The 20,222-nt window shown below is 39.3% G+C and overlaps 1 protein-coding gene across 1 annotated transcript in view; it reads right to left on the bottom strand.

Moving 5' to 3' along the window:
• KCNMB4 (potassium calcium-activated channel subfamily M regulatory beta subunit 4) overlaps window positions 1-11,307 on the bottom strand; it is an 87,088-nt gene extending 75,781 nt beyond the window's left edge. The window contains exon 1 of the mRNA XM_020990254.2: window positions 10,644-11,307. Coding sequence (XP_020845913.1) covers window positions 10,644-10,979 — 336 coding nt within the window. The 5' untranslated portion in view covers window positions 10,980-11,307. The remainder of the gene's footprint in view (window positions 1-10,643) is intronic.
• Between the last annotated feature and the right edge of the window lie 8,915 nt (window positions 11,308-20,222).

Below are 20,222 nucleotides of genomic sequence, written 5' to 3'. Positions count from 1 at the left end.
AGTAGGTATTTATTAATTGTGTTTGTTTCTTGACTGGATGATTTAGTTAGTCATAGTAAAGCTGCCTCAATCATGCGTCTCAACATTTCACTTTTTATTTCTCCTGATTTGGTGTTTTTATCTTTGTCCTATTCAGTTAGCAGCCTGATTTTACACAGGCAATAGATTCAGAAAAAAAGAAAAATCTCACACATTGGTAACCAGCCATTTCCCGTCTGTTAAAATATGATCAATTTCAATTTTGTGATGTTATTTAGTACTTATCATATTCAATGCCTCTTTACTCTTCTCAAAGCATTCATGATATACGGATATGAGGTTTCTACATGGTCTTAAAGACTTGGGTCTCTCTCATTGCTTGTTTCCAAACAATATTTTCCTTGTTTGGTTTTTTTTGTTTTGTTTTTGTTTTTAGGCACTTGGGGTTAAGTGACTTGCCTAGGGTCACACAGCTAGTGTCAAGTGTTTGGTCTGAGGCCGGATTTGAACTCAGGTCCTCCTGACTTCAGGGCTGGTGCTCTATCCACTGCGCCACCTAGCTGCCCCTCCAAACAATATTTTCAAAGATATTTTTTGCCATCCTTCAGATTCAGCCCATTGCAATGAGGTTTCCAAGTTATCAAAGGGTATGTTGACTTAATTTTTAGGGTTTTATTAAACTCTTCATAGAATTTCCCTATTTTCTGCACGTTAGTGGCACATCAGTTACAGTTATTTTAATGGGCGCCTTTTGGCAAATGTTTATGATAAGCAATGCAACATGAAATGACCAAGTGCCCCATGAAATATTTCTTGTTATCTCTGGATGCACAATAAAACCAACTCAACCAGCTCCTTTTTTTGCCACTCCAAGGAGGATCTGTGAGCCAGCTTACCTCTTAGCTGCAACTCCCTTTTGCCTTTAGATTTCTAAAACAGAGAGAATGCAAATGCTGATATGGTTCAGTTCCTCTAGTAGTATTTCTATCTATTGGTCATACGAGCGAGTATAATTTTATGTTTTTTCCTTGTTTCATTGATTACTATAATCAAATAATTCATTATTAAGTGACCAGCCTACTGGTACATAGTAGGCATTTAATAAATGTGACTGACTGACTGAAGCTGAACTCCTCATCCTGGGGACTATACATACCATAATAGCATTTTGTAAAAAGGCCACGATGGTATCATGATGAAGACTTAACAAAAGTCCTACCCTGATGCTCCGTTGTAGTACAGAGGCAATCCTAGCTTCCTAAAGGTTATGCTGTTGCAACATGAACTCTGACATGTTCTACAAAAATTGAACATGAGATAAAATTCTATTTTTAAGATATAAACAGGCTAATATAAAATAACACTTTATGATAAAGGAAGTTTTTCAAAATTATCATTTTTTTAAATCAATATATCCCTAAAAGTGAAAGCCTAGCAGTTATGTCTTTCTGAAAATATTTTCCAACACTTCTCAAAGTAGGAACACTTCTCTACAACCTGGAATTTTTAATCCCTGAAACCTTTAAATGCCACATATTGATGCTATTAATTTTCTACTCAGCTGTTCTGTGAAATCAAATAAACATCAGCTCAAAAACACTGAAGGACAAAGTATTAGAAATTAGCCAATGTTAAGCAGCAAAGCAGCAGAATACCACATGAATTTGGATGATAAGCTGGATTAGGGGTGGGGAACTTGTGGTCTCAAGGCCATATGTGGCCCTCTAAGTCCTCAAGCGTGGCCCTGTGACTGAATCCAAACTTCACAGAACAAATCCTCTTAATAAAAGGATTTATTCTGTAAAACTTGGGACTCCATCAAAAGGCCGCACCCAAGGACCTAAAAGGCCACAGGTTCCCCACTCCTAAGCTGGACCTTAAACCTGTTATGGATGAGTGTTGCTGATGAATTCCTACGTAAATATAAGAAGTAAATGCATAACACTGAATCTTTCAGCAACCTCCGGTGTCTGCCAGTAAATCTGCAAATATCTACCCAGATTAATTAGCAATGATTTTTTTTTTAAACAGACTGACACCACCAGGTTCCAACAAAGAAGTCACAAGGAGATAAGAACTGAGTGTCAGCCCTGACATAAGGAAAATCCAGGTTCCTGCTTTCAGACACTGACTGGTTGTGTTACCATGGGCAAGTCACTTAATCTCTCTGATCGTCAGTTTTCTCATCTATAAAAGGGGAGATACTATTGAAATAACCAACGTAAAGAGCTTTACAAGGTTACTTAAAAACAATATATATCTCAAGTATTTTTAAATAACTATAAAAGCTCTACTTTAAAAGTTCTAATCAATGTTTGAATGTTAATTACATGTCCTCCTAAAGTGATTGCATAGTATGGCAGTTGTAATAGGCCTGAGTGACAAAAGAAAACCAGTTTAAATCCAGTTAAGCTCAAGTCATTGATTTTTTTCATGCCTCAGTGCTGTGATCTATGACGTTAGCAGTGTGTTAACTCCCTCTAATGGTGCACATTACAACTTATTTCTGCCAACTCATTCCATGTAATCCTTGTCAGTCTCCCCCAGGAAATCTTCCATAGGTGATACTCCATCTACCTAATGTGCTAGGGGACTTTCTCTGGCTCTTTTGACATTGTGTGGATGCCAGTGGAGCACATGGGCTGTTCACCTATTAACCTGTGTCCTCACTACATCACCAGTCACCTCTTTTCAAGCTGGCTATATCTCTGATGAAATTCTTTATGACACTTTACCTGTGTAATTCTTCATTGCTTTTGTTACCACCTACTCCCAAAGGGTAATTCCAATGTCCTTTATTAGGTGAACTGCAATCTTAATTTCTCAAAAGTGTTTACCTAATTTTTTTCAGAGTCTATGAAAAATTCTTAGGATTCAATTTGTTCAAAGAGTTAAAGAGGTCTAATTAACATGACTGCTACTAACTTGAGTTTATGTAAACTCACTGTGGGACAGTCACACTGAAAATACAATAAAGTTTATTTGGATTCTCTTCCAACATTCTTCTCTGTCAAATGATGCTCATGTTAATCACTTTGAAAATCTAATCTAAATTGTGGGTTATTCAAAACAAATTGATTTTCATAATGACAAAATAAAATGCTTTAGTCACTTTTGCTTGAGTAGGAAAAAGCAGGAAAAACCTTCAATACATTGCAATTTGATGGATTCAAGATAAACTTCAAACCTTTATCTTTTATCATGGAATCATAGAATTTTAGTGCTAGGTCTATCCCTAAAGATCATTTAATACAGTCTCTTAAATTCATAGATAAAAAAAAATGAAGCACTGAGAAGTTAAATGACCTGCCCAAGGCCACACAAATAAATAACAAAGGTACTTAAGTCAGGTCAAAACATTATCATCACAAAGAGATACACAGTCACGGAATATGATGCCATTTCTTGTCTCTGGCTCTGTTTCCTCACCTTTAAAAAGATAGGGCTGATCTAGAATAGAGAATTGCTAAGGTCCCTTCTAACTTTACAATTTTGTGATTATCACATATGGTCTCTACCTTCCAGGCACTGGGTTGAGGCAGGGCATATATATAAAAAAATAACTAATAGTATAAAATTGCATGGATTAAGTACTAAATAAATGGCACAGCCAGTAAATGGTACAGGAATTCAGATGAAGAAGTTATTTCAGAGGGCCAGGGCATGATCCTCAAAGAAAATCAGTCAATCAATGAGAATTTTTTATGCATTTGTGTCAGGTACCATGATCAGCATTAGGGACTCGAAGACAAAAGTGAAAGTCCCGGACCTCAAAGAACTTACATTCTAACAAAGGAAACAACATGTAAATTTATAATTATATACCGAATATGTGCGAAATGAATACCAAGTAGTTTGGGGATAAGGATACTAGCAGCTGGGAGGATCTGGCTTCATGTGGAAGGTGGTGCTTTGAGCTAAGTTGTGAAGGAAACTAGAAGTTCCAAGAGATGCAGATGAGGTGGAAGCATACACCTCACATGGAGAACAGCCAGGAGAAAGACAGAAATGGGAAATGGAGCACCATGTGTAAAAAACAGCAAGTAGGCCAATGTGGATGGACTGAAGAGTTGGGGGAGGGGGGGCAGAACAAGAGAGAAGATGTGTAAAGCTGAAAAGGATCCATGTTTTGAAGAACTTTAAATCTCAAACAAGGGAGTTTATATTCTAGCTCTAAATCTATAATCTTATGAAGATCTATAATGGTACAAGTATGATTCATAAGATACTTTGAGGTTTCCAAAGCAACTTCCTTAGTAGATAATTGAAATAGTTCAATGTGAATATAAAAAAAGGGACATATGGGAGAGACATTCCAACTCTTTGATCTTAAGACAGCATGGCACCATGGCGAGGATGCTGGATATGGACTCAAGAGAATCTGGGTTTGAATCTCACCTCTGCAACTTACAAACTGTACCCTTGAGTAAATCACTTTCCTTTTCTTTCTCTCAGTTTTTTCATCTGTAAAATGAGAATAAACAAGATGACCACTGAGCTCCTTTCACGCTCTAATCTGTCACTTTATAAGTATTCAAGCATGACTTCAAAATTTTGAATCTAGGTTTCCATTGACAAAAATAAGGTAGACCGGCAAGGAAACATTTTGTGGGGAGAGGAAATAGTGAGTTCTGTTGGTGATAACAGCATTGAAAAAGGTAAACACAAGAATATTGTAATCAATATTCATTCATTCAACAAATATTTGTTGATAACCTAGTATGTGTAAGCTACTAGATACTATGGGAGACATAAAGATATATAAAGGGGCAGTTAGGTGGCACAGTGGATAGAGCACCAGCCCTGGAGTCTGGAGGACCTGAGTTCAAATCTGACCTCAGAACAAACACTTAACACTTACTACCTGTGTGACCCTGGGCAAGTCACTTAACCCCAATTGCCAAAAAAAAAAAAGACATATAAGAAGTGAAGATTTTACAAAATAACGGTATTCATTTCTGTTAATTCTTTAACGGTTTTCAAATATAGTTCATTGTTGCTTTGGTAAACAATGTATATTGATGGGATATAACAGTACAATTAAATTGATTATATAGAAATGACCAGTGATTGAACTTCTACTTTCTAGAAGATAAGTGAATCAGTTCCTGTTCTAATTTTTCCTATTGAAAATAATATGATATCAATATAAATTGTTTTACTGTGATATTGTTAGATGGGAAATAACTAGCAAATGAAACCAGGCCCTGGATCCAGGTGCCTTAGTCCATTTGTTCTGCTGCATCAATAATGTCACAGAAGGCACAATCTCTGTCTGATAGCCTTGTACTTGTACTTAGGGGTGGAAAGCCTCCCATGATCCAAGTTGTCAGACTGTGTTACTCAAGCAAGTAATAAAACAAAATAAATTATTTAAATTCACTTATTTGCAGAAATATTATTCACAAAAGGAAATTGTTTCATTTAGAAAATGGTTTGCAATCAAGAATACTGCTATTTAATGAGCTTACAGAAGGATAATGTTCACTTCTGCCAAATACAAAATGTGAAAACTCAAAGAATATCTTTTTCATGAAGTGATTTAGCAGAATTGGTTTATGACCTACAAATAACCCAGGTAAGGAATAAGAGATGGCTTAGCATATTTGTAATATTTGAGACTACTGTGTTCATGATTATGCTACAAGTAAGTAGAATTTAACCAGATGATAAATGTACTGTTTATCTAGGAACTCAAATGAAAATGAAATTCGGCAAAAGAACTATAAAATTTGTAAAACTACTTGAAGTAAGCAAAACTTTAATTGTTCACTTATGTGTTGCTATACATGAAAATATAATAAAATCTGTGTAAACCTTATGATGATGGTTGAAATACAAATGCATTTTCTTTTTTTTACATTCTTTCTTCAAATAAAACTACAGAAAAGGTATATGTACATGATAAATCAGTGTTGATAATTTGTTCATTTATTTAATCATTACTTATAGAAGCATATTTCAAAGAGTCTAAGATGTAATTTAATAATAACAGCACAAAGTAGTTAAAATCAATATATTTTATGGTTCACAATATAATGAGATTATATTAAGAATCACTAGATCACTATCACTATCAAACAAAATTTAGTATCTCATTGTTCTTTCATAAATACATTTTTTTCCTAGAGGCTTTCCAAGCGATGGTGACTTCTATACACTCTACCTAAAGATGGAAGTTAAAGAGGGATAGGGTAAAGCAATATATCTATTTCTAAAGCTTATACAGACAAAGATGAAGGTAAGTCTTTTCAACAGACTAGTGGTTTCTTGTGATAATAACGAATGTTTTAAGAGCTATTTTAAGATGCAAACAAAATTATTTAGTATACTCAATTTTTAAAATAAGATCAGTATAACTCTATAGTTCCTTTCCTAAAAGAAAAAAGATTTGAAAAGGTGTTGAGACAAGAAATTTTGGCCCTGACTTGGGAACCACAACCTGAAACTCCATTCAAAGCCTGAGTCAGAGATTTTAGGCTCAACCTTGAGCCTGGTGAAACTAAACACAGGACATGTGAGCCCCAGAAGCAGTTTTTTGTTGTGCTGAGTATGCTGCCAATAGAACTAAACAACCTCTCTGGGTATGTGGCAGGAGGAGAGGGAAGAAAGTTTTGGAGACTTGATGGGTTATTTGGGTTATTATAAATGATAATTCTTGGAAGTCTCTTAACTTTGGCTATCCTTCAGCCTAAATTGCAGAGTCCTTTTTAGTCATTTTACCTTTTTTCCCCTCCCTTTACTGTATTTTCTAACTCCTTCATAGTACTTTACATTACTCTTCCTCCTAATTCTTCTAAAGCTTTAATAATAGTTAGCATTTATATAGTGTTTTAAGGTTTGAAAAGCATTTTACACATGTTAATTTATTTGATCCTCACAACAACTCTGTGATATAGGTACTATTATCTTTATTTTTACAGATGAAAAAGGTGAGGCACAGACAGATTTGCCATGGCCAAAGCTAGTGAGGCAAAATTTGAACTCAGGTCTTCCTAACTCCAAGTCTCCAAGCTCTGTTCACTGGACCACTTAGCTGCAAGTATTCTGCAGACAGAAGAGCACTTTGAATATTTGTCTTTATTCAAATGTAATTCACTGAACTCTCAATTATCCATGTTAATGCAGGAAAGCAGTAGTATAAATGACCTAAAATATTTTGGAAAAAACAGAAACCATTTATCTTCAACTCTGGAATTCTTTATTTCATTTCCCCTCGATTTAATTTCTTAATTATGTTTTTTAAAATTAATAATAAAATGCATTTATATCCCCTAAGCACATACTAACTCAATGGCCCAGGGAAATAATTCAGAAGAATGTTATCACCAGGATGGCAAAGAGGAAGCTCACAGAAGAGTTAATTTGTCTACAAATAATGGAGGGTTAACTCTAATATTGCAACTGATTAGCGGAATCACGTCTGTTCCAATTTTCTTGTCCCGCAAGATCAAAAAAACAAGAGTCAAAATAGATGCTGATAATTAAGTTGAACAGAATTAAAACTCCTTTAAAAGTTAGATCAGCTGGCAACAAAATTTATTCACCAGTGTTTTTAATAATACATGATTTTCATGGTTATATGTTCTCTGTAATAGTTCCAAAACTCTTCCATTACAATTAATAAAGTAGTCTGTAGACTTTAGGGTTGGGCAGAAGATGAAAAAAAATTCTTTAAAATCTTGGTCTAATTTTTTTGAGTGATGTTTACTAAATTTTGCTTCTTGTGGGGATGGGTAATGAAGAAGAAAGAAATCTTGGATTCCTGGGGGTCTAGGCTATTTTTGGAGGTGGGGATACTCCCTACATGTTCTGGAAAGGGACTTGGGAGGCTTAGGGAGTTTCACATAGAGGTCATTGGAAAGAAGAAAAAATCAAAAAGTGGATTAGAGAAGGAGAAATTTTGGGAAGGAAGGAAGGATTTCTTTCTTGGTGGCAAAGTAAATTGGGAATATTGTCTGATATGGTTTGATGATGGGCAACTAATTTAGCCTCTCAGTGCCTTAGACACAATGATTTTAAGTGGCAGAACAAAAGTTGACCCAAATACAAAGATGAAGTGCCTTATCAGGAGCTCCCTAACACTGATGAAATAATAGGTCAGGAATTAAAAAAATAATAATAATTTTTACTTAAACATTCTGCTTCTGTACTAGGCACTGCCTCAATGTATTTACTTATCGTTCATTTTTCCAATAGTGGCCCATACTAATCTGAAAAGGAAAGACTACAGCCACAGCATAAATTTGTATTCTATTAATATTACAAATTATTAACAATTTGGATGAAGCTCCCATAGTGAAAATGCTGGCTGGGGGAGATTTAAATTTTGACTAAGATGCTCTACTTCAACCTTAAATTGAATGTCCCTTATTTTTCCAAAAATGTGTGGGCATAGGTATACATGTATGTTTATATATGTATACACACAAGCCTATATATACACACATGCATATATATACACATACATATGTGTATTTTTCCTAGACTTATTTCTTGAATTCTATTACAGCTTCTTTAAAAATGTTATTTTGCCCAGGTACTCCTTCAAGATCTATCCTGCCAGCATCAGAATTGGCACTCTAAAGAAACAGACTCTTGGCATATGAAATCAAATCTAAGTATTACATAAAGTATTTGCTTCCAAGTGATTTTAAATCTATCTTCTAATGCTTCCAATTTTTCTCCTGCCAGAATTTTCAAAACTTGCTTTGAGATTCTAAGTCTTTGTCCAAGGTATTTTACAAGACTTAGTAATTTGTCGTTTTTTCTGTCTTGTTACTAGCAATAGAAAGAGCTGCATGACTTGTTACTGTATGAGAAATTATCTCTTAAAGATAACAGAGCTTCACTAACTTTGTCTCCATTTTTAAAGTGAAACTGACATGGAATAGATGTTCTCCTAGCTCGGAAATTCTATGGTCTTATGATTCATTATTACTTTCTGGCACTTTTTTGGTTTTGGTTCACCTCTAAAAAATGATGTTTCTAATACTTTGATTATCTGAAAATTATCTTTACACAATGGAGTATTAAGCAGGTTAATTGGCAATATTTATCTTTAAGGCATCATTACCTCCTGGCAAGTTTGAAAATTGTATTTCCTCTAACCTCTTATGGAATTTTGCTTTGCTTCTGAAATCTACATTTCTAACTAAAAGTGAAGAAAACTCTATTTTCTTCAAGATCACTTAGCAACAAAGGACTCCTAGGTTAAATAAGCTCCTTTACATCTCAAATCACGAATTTAAAGTTTAATGCAACAGCTTTCACAGGCCACGGGTAAAGGTTCCTGTAGTACACATTTGACTGTTTAGTTTTTAATACTCAATGACACCAACTCTCAAAATTTTCTGTATTAATGAAAGATAACTAGTCAAAATACCAACACAAGTGGAACACTGTTCCCTTAAAGGGAGACTAGAAAAACTTCAAGCTAGTAGTTTCAACTTGTAGACCTTAATTTTGCTTCTCATCATGGATCCTCTCTGAATCTCTTCCTTTTAATCATGAAGCTAGGCATCAGGAGGAATCAGAAAAATCTTGAGTAATTTTGCCAAGATCCATCCTTTCCTTTACTGTGTCCGATGGAAGAAAGAAAAGAGAGAAAAGGAAAAAGTCTTTCTGGTAGCCCCAAAAACTCAATTAATTCCCAGACTAAGGACATTGCATTTTATAAGCAGAACCCCCTAACAGTTGTCCTAGTGTAAACTGCACTTCCCAGTCCTGCTAAGCCCCAGAGATGTCAACTCCTCCTTTAGAAGGCAAGGTCTTAGAGGTTAAGGATGGTTTCACTCTTTGTAGTGGAATCCTAGCACAGAGTCTGGCAAATAGCAGGCACTTAATAAATGCTTGTTGATTTATCAATTACTTTTCAATAAAGTAGAAGTTGAAAGGGAAGGATAACTTCGCTTTCATTTGACCATATTTGTATTTTAAAGAAATATCCCTAAATTGTTTCATTCTTTGTATTTTAGCACAGTGCCAGACACTTCATATGAGCTTATTAATTAATTTTTCAATTAGGCAGGAAAAGTTTCTAGGGAAGGCAGATTCAATAGATTTCATTTGATCAGATTTGTATTTTAAAGAAGTATCCCTGCATTACGCCCCTGCTTAAGGAATTGCACCACCCAGCCAGCACCCAACAGGTTCCCGGACTTTCTCTATGACTACCAGACCACAAAATCAGGATCTCTTTCTTTGCAGGGCATTCGTGGATAGCTCCCATTGCCGCCCGCTCCTCAGTCAGTCCGCGGACAGCGGCAAGCCTGGCCCGCGGAACGGGGACTTGCTCCAGGGTGGGTGGAGTGCACAGCGGCCGCTTTGGCTGCCGGGCTTCAACCAGGAGGAAAGAAAAGTTAACTTCCCTGCCAAGCGTTTGTGTGTTCGCCGCGAGCCGCCGCTACCTCTTACAGGTGCGAGATTCCCAGCGAGCTCACGAGGAGGGAGGCCGGTCCGGGGTGTAGCCTCGGGAGCCCGGAAAACTCAGGAAGAAAACCTTCGAGCTGAGGCGGCGGCGGCGGCGGCGGCAGCTCTCGTCCTTCCACGAGCAGAGCGGGGACCCCCGGCTCGCCGGCCGCGGGGCCATCGCCCCCCATCCGCACGCCTCGGCTGCGGGCTCCCTCCCAGGTGAGCTCCCGCCCCCGAACGGCCGGACCTACCTTGGGGTTGGTTAACAGCTGGTGCTCGTCGCGGTGCAGCAGCGCCCGGGAGTGGGACTCGGAGTTGTTGACATAGACCTGGACGCAGGGGTACTGCGAGGTGCCGCGGCAGTCGGCGCCACAGGTGAAGGTGCACTCGAACACCTCGGCGATCTGCTGCACCGACAACACCGTGCAGTTGGCCGCCTTGGCTTGCAGATCCTGCAGGGCGGGACTGAGCCAGCAGAAGCCGAAGATGAAGAGCGACACGATGCCCGAGATGATGAGGAACAAGCCTAGCCGGATGCTTTTGTCCTCCGCTTCCGTGTACTCGTAAGCCACCCTGATCTTCGCCATCGCCCCCGACGCCCCGAAAGCTCCAGCGCCTTCCTCCTCCTCCTCCCCCCTCCCCTCCCCCCTCCCCTTCTCCCGAGCAGCCCGACAGCCTCCGGCGGGAGGAGCCGCCACCACGAGACAGGAGGGGAGTGGGAGGTGAGGGGGAAGAGAAAGAACAAAGGGAGTGAGTCGGCCTCCTGCCAGCAGGAGCGCCCGCCGCCCGCGGGGGAGCGAGCCGGGCCGGCCGAGCCCCCGCGTGGGAGCCCCCTGAGCTCCCCACCGCTCTGAGGCCAGACTGGAGGAGCCGGAGGCGGCCGCGCAGCCCGACACGCGCCCTGCCCCTCCTCTCCTCTCCCCCGCCCCTTGCGGGGTGTTTCCCATTCCTCTCGAGCGCTTCCCAGCCTCCTCCCCCCTTCCCAACCGAGATCGAGGCTGCCCGAGGCTTGGGGGGGGCGGGCGGGGGCACTGCAGGGCGACCCAAGCGCAGGAAAGCGCTCGCTTTCACGCTTCCCTTCCTCAGCGCCTCCCAGCCGGGGTCTGAGGCACGGAGGGTGGGGAAGAGGGAGCGGGGAGCCCCTGACTCCTTTCCAACCCTCACCCCCCCTCCCCTCCCTCCCTGGAAGCTCTGGTTTATACTTTTTATAATAGTGTCCAAAGAGTCCGGATGGAGGGAAAAGAGTGAGGGGAGGGGGGCGGAGAGTCTGGAACCCCAAGGCTGAGGTGAAGGGAAGGGAAGAGACCCCCGCGGGGAAGTGACGCAAAGACCCCCTCAGCGAGCAACTCTGAAGCAGAGACTGAGAGGGAGGAGGCACGAGCGTCCAACTGAGAGAAAAGACCCCTTAGCCCTTGAAGGCTCCTCACACTTCGGAAAGAGAGACCTGGCGACCGAGAAAGAGCGCCCGGAACTGTCCAATCCGGAGGCAGCCATAAAGACGGACCCTCCCATTCCCCCCCCTCGGGGTCTCGGGGAGTAACTGTCCTGGCGCTCTCTGACCCCGCCCACGGGACCGCCCCCCGCGGGCGTTCTAAACGGCTACGGTCTGCGCAGGCTCGCGCGTAGCGGGGCCCACGCGGTCGCCGCCGGCGGCGTCTCTGCCTCGGGGGCTGAAGATGCATCTGGACCTGCTGGGTCGGCTTAGAATTGGTCCGCCGGGACTCATCTCTCCGCCTCCCCTAGCAGTGGCGGGGTGGGGATTGGGCCCCTCTGCTGGTGGAAACGAAATCGTTCTAGCTGCCTGGAGCCCGGGGATGTCCCAGCAGCCAAAATAACCGCCCCGTCGGGGGCCGAAAGGTGGGGACCTGCTGGGGAGCGGGGGACGGGGGAAGAGATTTTTCCTACGGGGCTCCCAAAGACCAGATTTGTGTCCTTTAGGCCACCCCGTGTCTTCAGCCGCTTAGACCCCTGGGGCTGCCGGATTCAGCATCCCCGAAACGCGGGGACCTGCAGACGCACTTTGCGGGGAGGCGGGTCAAGTGTCCCAAGCTCTCATCTCCTCACTGCCCTCTCACCCCAAGCCTCCTTTCTCTTGTGGGATTGTTTGGGTTTTGTTTTTCACTCCTCTAGAGAGGCCCCATGTTGTAGTGGAGAGAATGCTGAACTTGTAGCCAGGAAGACCTACATTCAAAAACTTGGCTCGTTTGTCTCTAGCTAGCCGTGTGATCTCTGGAGAGTCACAACCTCCCCGAGCGTCAGTTTCCTGATCCGTAAAGTGAATGGGATTCATCTAGATGACCTCTGGGGACCCTTCCAGATCCTTCTAATCCCTGTGTATACATCTTCCCCATGTGCTGCCTCTAATTTTTTTTTTCTGGTCTGTAAACCACCAGCATTTTTCCTTTCTGATGAGGAGGCAGGTTCGCATAACAAATAAAGATTCAAGTTAGCTCCTGACTGCCGTTTAGAGGCATCTCCAGGTAGCAGTACTCCCATACATCTTTGGGTAGACCTTGATATTTTTCCTTGATCTGCTGTCCCAAATGACACATGTTCATGGAATTTCTTTTTACGATCATTTGTTATATTTAGTATGTTGCTATTTGAGTCATTATGATCCTTGCGTTTTGTTTTCTGGTGCTCATATTTTACTGATGATTCTTCATTCTTCCGAGAGATGGGCGCCTGCGTTCTCCCTTAACTCTCCACCCTAAAACCAGCTCTGATCGCTTTGAAGTTGCAAGAAAGACTCAGGTGTTGGGCAGCAAAGCAAGTTGCATGGTAGTGAATTGGAAGATGACAAATGATAAATTAAGAAAAGACAGTGCTGCTCAATTCTCATTTTTCTTCTGTTTTTCCCCCCTACTCAGAATCACCTATGCACTGGAAGTGACAGAACAAAAATGGCTGACAGGGAGTTGATAGCCAAGGTAAATGAGGACCTAGTGGGAGATCACCTAGTTGCCCTTGATGAATTCAAGTGGATGCACAGATGAAGTACATCCTCAGGTATTGAAATAACTGGCAGGTGTGTTGGCTCAGCCGCTGTCAGTGCTGTCTGAAAGGCCATGGGAAGAGGTAGAGGTTCTGCAGGGTGCGATTTTCAAAAAGGGAAAAGAACAGTATTGCAAACTAGGCAAATGAGCTTGACCTCACTTTTAGGGAAGGTTCTAGAATGGATGAATGAAGCAATAGTGAACATCTAGAAAAGGAAGTAGCAATTAAAAATAGCATAACTTCATTAGCAAGGTTGTGTCCTACTCACCTTATTTCCTTTTAGTATATCGGAGATACCTGGATTTTAAGAAAGCAGTCAACCAAGAATCATTAGTTGCCTGTTGAGTTGGGAGGTGCTGGGGATACAGAGGAACTTAAATTCTATTGAGGGAGGCAGCATGTACATTTGTAAGTGTGTATGTATAAAAATATATATATATATATATACACAGATGTGTGTGTGTGCACGACACACACGGTAGTTTATGGAGGGAGAGCAGTAGCAGGTGAGAGAACAGGAAAGGCTTCACATAACTTGAGCTGGCTTATAATGGAAGTAAGAGATTCTGTGAGACCTGCGTGAGAAAGAGCATTCCAGGCATGGGGAAAGGTCAGATAAGGCAGGCACAGATAAAAAGATGAAGGGTATGAGGAATAGCAAGGGCAGTTTGGTTGGGCTGTGAAGAGCAGGAATGGCAATAATGTATATAATGAGTGGAATGGTAGAGTGAGGCCAGGTTGTGAAGGGTTAAGAAGCCCAACAGGTCTTTACACATTTCATCCTAGAGGCAATAGGAAGCCATTGGATTTTCTTGGGTAGGGAAATGACATGGGTCAGACTTGTGGCTTTAGGAAAATAGCTTTGGCAGGTGTGTGGAGTATGGATTGGAGTGGGGGAGAGACATGAGAGAGGGAGACCAATTAGGAGGCTATTGCAGTCATCCTGGATAGAGGTAGTCATGGCCTGAATTAAGGAATTTTATAAAGCATTGTTTTGCTATTCTTATGGGAAAGATGGAGAGAAATGGACTAGAAAATAACAATCAAATGGGTTGGAACTGGTTGAAAGGCTAGACTCAAAAGAATATTTTTATTAATGATTCAAAGTCATCTGGGCAAGAGGCCACCAGTAGAGGCCCCAGTGACCTATGGTTGGTCCTGAGCTTTTGAAAATTTTTACTAGGGACTGATAAAGGCATCCTTGACACCTAATGGCATACTTAGCACCTTTGCTCATGACTGGATGGAAAGCTCATCCACTCCATTACTATCCAGGTCCGAAACTATTTGGGGCTGAATGATGAAATTGTAACAGAAGATGAAATTCAGTAGGCATAAATGTAAAGTGTTACACTTGGCTCATGTAATCAGTTTCTTAAGCATAAGATAAAGGAAGCATGGCTAGACGACTGTCTTGAAAAATGATCCATGGGTTTTGGTGGACTGCAAACTCGATATGAGTCAAGCAGTGCAATAAAGCAGCTAAAAAACCTAATTTGATCTTGGGCAAATAAGAGTGATGAGCCTCCAGTACTAAGGAGGATGTCCACGATAGTCCTTCTGTACTCTGCCGTGGTCAGCCCACATCTTGAGTAGTGCTGTTCAGTTCTTGGTATCACCATTTAAGAAGGGCATTGAAAAAGAGAAGACTTATGAGGCATGATAGCTGTCTTCAAATATTTGAAGGCCTGTTGTAGTGGTTAGATTAGATTTGTTCTATTTGGCCCCTAGGGCAGATCTAAGAACAATAGGTGGAAATTGCAAAGAAGGAGTTTAGGCTTGATATCAGGAAAAAACTTCCTAATTATTGGAACTGTCAAGAATAGAAAGAGACTGCTTTGCCATGTGGTTGGTGGGTTCCCCTTTTGGAGGACTTTAGGCCTTGAATGACCACTTGTAGGTTTTAGTGAGGATTCTGTTTAGGTATATGTTGAACTATATGTCAGTTCTAAATTCTGTGACCCGAATTGTTTTTTTTTTTTCTGAATGAATCATTCATTGTCTTGGAAAATCACCTTTGTTGGTATCATAATCCTTTGTGATACACCCCCTTTGTGCTATGTAAGTAGCCCTTTTTTTCATCAGTGTATTCAGTTCTTAGTCTTTGAGGAAGTGATGAGTACAAGACTTGGAATTAGGAAGATCTAGGGTCAGATTCCACCTTTAGACACTTCATAGCTATCTGACCTTAGGCAAGACATTTTACCTCTCTCCACCTCAGTTTTCTCATATAGCAAACGGGGAAAATAATAGTACCTACCTTACTGGGCTTTTAGGAGGATCAAATGAGATCATTTCGAAGTAGATCTTCTTTACTCATGAAGGGATTTAATTCTCTTTCCTTTGTAGGAATGAATAAAGCAAAATAATTAATTACCGCTTAACTTCCACCAAGAGGGTAACTAGCCTAAAATGTTAAACCCTCTTCTTTCAATAATCCTTTTTACATATAATATTCTTCCTCTTCAAGAAAGTGAAGGCACTTTGTCTGGGAGACAAAGTGTTGTACATAGAGGGAAAAAGTTATCCTTTTTCCAAATCGTAAATGATTGTATACTGTTCAGGGTTTAATTTCTAAATGTATTATATTCAGTACTAGAATATTTTTACTGAATTTTTTTTTAAGCTCAAGGAGTTAATTAGTAAAATTCATTAAAAACACCTACAACATTTATGAGGTTATCTGAGGCCAATCTTTTCCCTCTTATTTGGGACAAGATTGTTGACTACTCTGTGTTTCTAAGGCTCAGGTATGCTTATCACCATTAAATTTTTTTTGTCTTACCCCATCCATAGTTTGTTAGTAAGCATTTATTAAGCACCTGTTATGTGCCAGGCACTGTGCTAAGTGCTGGGGATACAAAAAGAGACAAAAGACAGTCCCAGAACTCCAGAAGTTCATAGTCTAATGGGGGAAGACAAAACCAAAACAACTATATAAAAACAAGGTATATGTAGGATAAATAGGAAACAACAAGGAAAGGCACTGATTTAAGAGAAATTGGGAAAGGCTTCCTGTAGACTCTGGCACATAAAGGAAGCCAGGAGCCATATGAAGTGGGAGAATATTCCAGGCATGGGGTTCAGCTAGAGAAAATGCACAGAATCTAGAGATGGAGGTCTTGTTCAAGGAACAAGAAGAAGGCTAATGTAGTAGTTCTTTCAGGTGAGGGACCACAGCTTATTTATCTATTTCTCAGCCCTTAGCAAATAGATGCTTGATACACTTAAATGTGTATTTTTCTTAATAAACATTAAATGACTAACACTTAAAACCACTGAAGTTGTCACCCTTCAGCTTTCTGTTTCCTCTGCCTTTCACCTTCCTTTTTTGCTCTTATATTTTTATTGCTTATCCCTAGATCTTCTTTAATATCTTTACATTACATTTGCAGTCATTTAAATTGGTTAGTAAGTATTCAGTTAATGCAAGAAACATTTAAATCAGTTTCTATTTCTAATCAATGTATAATTGGGCCAGAATTATTATAGTACTATTTTTGAAATATCCTAGTTCTTATTTCTTTGATTTTGTTGTTTTTAACTAGTGGAAGTCACTCAGTTTCCAAAAACAGGTTTTCAGTAGTACTCAGTGGTTCCCAAATAGAGTTTGATTGTATTACAAGGCCCTTGGGAAGCCCCTGGTTCTAGAACAGCTTAGCATGAGGTTATTCTCTTAAGCAGTTTTCCCTCTGTTCTTAGGTGGTAGTATAATGAAATTCAGTCCTTTTCTATACAGAAACTAGAGATAACAGGTTAAAAACAAACAAACAAAAAACCCCAACTTGGAACTATTGACCTCTCAACAAAGTTTCTGATTTTGTTTATCAAACAAAATTGCTAATTTGCCTTTCCTAATTCATGTTTTCAGTGGAATCATGGCCAAATCAAGAAGCTATTTGCTTCATTAAACATAAGCTTACAATATTAAAGCAAGTATCATTAGAACATTACTTTTTATAATTTGTTCTTTTCTTCAGTGTTCTACAGGAAAGTACAGCAATTGATGATAAGTCTATAATTCACAGTGTCAAAAAAAAAGGAGGAAGTCTGTTGCAGGATTACAAAAGGAATTACCATTGGGAAAGGGAAAGATGGTGTAGGGAAGAATTGTAGAATGTTTTGGTATGCTGGTATGGAAAGGAATTTAGATATGTTAGAAAAGTTTTTGGTGAAGAATTGATAAAATGGCATCTTTATGGATTTTGTTTTTGATAATGAAATTTTTTTTTTGCTTATACTACATGCATAATTCAGATAAATAGAAAATGAAGAAATGTTGTCTCATCAGCCGTTCCAGTTAAAATCCAACTTCTGAGTAGGTTTTAGTTCTTCCTGTGAATGATAGATTGCATAGGAACAAATGAAATATATGAATGATATCTCCTACCCTTTCTGTGCCATTTGATTTCTGGAGTTGATACTCAGTGTCAAGACTTTAAATAGATGATATGAAAGTTACATTGGTAAAGAATTCATATAAATAAAATTGGAAGTTAATTTGTACCAAACTTTTCTTTTTCTTTACCCACCTCCCACTCCTCACTCCCCCCCCCACCAGATACCTGTGTTTTCATTTCATAGGCCTTTTTAATCATTGCAGTAACATTTTTTACAAATACTAGAAACCATATTCAGGTATTTTCACCTATCTTAACCATTATTCAAGGTTCATAGTGTTGTATTTGTTTTTTTAAGAAGCAAAAACAATATATGCCATTATTTTCTAATATCATCTGACAAGAAAAGCAAAATACAAGGTTTCTTTTTTTCTTTTTTTTTCTTTGGTTCAGCAAATTGTACTAGATGTTCTATTTTAGCTGTAGAAAATTTTAATTTTGCATCTTCCCAATTCTGGTTAACTTTTAGATCTTGACAGTTATGTAACATAAATAAGTTTCCAGAATGCTGATTCCTAGGAATTGGCCTTCTTGCTTTGCTATGGGTGTGTGTGCTTTCCTATATATGTTCTATCTATACAAATTCCCTGCATGTATCCATTCAGAGGAAATCTTCCAAGTTTATCTTTTAACCTGTTCTTTTCATAAATGTCATCATTAATATAGAGGATTTGATATAACAAAGTTAACAACTTCCTGCTATTTCTATCCATTTAACTGGAAAAAAACATGTTGCTTAAATAAAGACAACATAGAACATTTCTTCATTTTCAAAAGTAAAGAATGACATTATACTTTTTAAGTACTTTAAAACATCTATGATGTCATCAGTAAAGGTCCCCTTGTTACAATTATAGGGAAATTATACTCTTAAATATGCTTACTTATAATTTATAAAATATTGAGGTTTTTAAACAAGGCAGGCAGTTAAGTTCAGTGTCCTATATGTTAATAAACTCTTCATAATCTGGCAAACTAAGTTTACTTGCTTTTTGCCAACCCATGTAACTCAGCTCTAAATTTAGTTTTCAAGTTTAACTTAAGTGCATTTCCAGGAATCAAAAAGTATCATTCTGATTTCGATTTGATTCCTTACACTTGTGCTGGGTTCACCATAAACACTTAATAGCTGGGAACTAGCTTTGAACAAAATAATAGAAGCTGACTTAAGGGAGCTAAGAAACAGCAGCCCACTCCTGGCCTGCTCAGATTCTTCTTGCAAACCCCATTTGTTAGAGACTAGACAACCTATATTTCACATGCAGAACATCAGCCTAAACAGCTGTATACCTGGCAGCAGAAGGGTCATAGAATCATAGGATTTAGAACTGACATAGAATTTAGAACCTTGGAAGCCATCTAGGCCTCCCCCTCCTACAAATGAGGAAATTGAGTCATAGAGAAGTGATGAGACTTCCAGAAGGCCCCATGGGTAGTAAACAGCAGGTCCTCTGATACTAAACCCTGTGCTTATGTAATTTTTTTTTTGTATTTTTCTGTTCATAAAAATCCTTCAAAAATTTTCAAGAGCTGGATCATGTAGCCCAACTTCTTCCATTTACAAGTGAGGTTAACTAAAGCAAAGGCAATTTGAATTTTGTTTGGTGTCACACAGCTGGTTAAATGTTTGGATTTCAAAGGATTACATCTTGGCGTAAGAGTATACACAGTGTACCTAGACAGCAGCAAGGAAAGGGTTTGACCTTGAAAGTAAGAGTTAGTAAAGATAAAGCACAACACTAAAAGTCAATTCTAGCTTCAGTTTCTTCATCTAAAATGACAAAGTTGAACAAGATCAAAAAAGTTTCCAGCTCTAAATGCAAAAATAATAATGATAATGATGCAGTATTAGATGAGAGAGCCTGCATGGTGTTGTAGATAGTGAGCTGACCTCAGAACCAGGAAGGCTTGGGTTCAAGTTCCATGTCTTGACATAGTGGCTGACTGACAAGTGATGACCGGGCAAGTCACATAACCCAGTCTGAGTGCTAGAGAAACTGCAAGTTGCAGAGAAAGTGCTGAGCTGAATAAGTAGAAAGAGTTTCCTCATTCTGGATGCACCCTATACTAACTGAATCCCATGGAATCCTTATTCTCAGGGCAAGAGACTTCATTCACAAATAACAAGAATTTACCCAAGCTGAAATTTTATGTTGAACTATACAGTGATTTATCTTCATATACAAGAGCATAGATTCTAAACAGTGTCTACATCTACTTATTTAATATACTAATTTGAAATGTACATAGATGTACTCTCAAAATGTATCCATAAAACTTGTTTGACTTTTGAAGGGAAATTGAGGTATACAAGTATCTTTTTAATCATTTATAATTATCTCATTAGTTTTAAAGACTATTATGAAAATATTCCTTAGCTATTCCTTAACAAGAAATATTTAACAATTCATTTTCTCTTGTAAAACAGCTTGC

Source organism: Phascolarctos cinereus, unplaced genomic scaffold, assembly GCF_003287225.1.
Source record: "Phascolarctos cinereus isolate Bilbo 61053 unplaced genomic scaffold, phaCin_HiC Scaffold_1;HRSCAF=81, whole genome shotgun sequence".
Classification (NCBI taxonomy): Eukaryota; Metazoa; Chordata; class Mammalia; order Diprotodontia; family Phascolarctidae; genus Phascolarctos; species Phascolarctos cinereus.
This window is presented reverse-complemented; position numbering and strand designations above follow the sequence as displayed.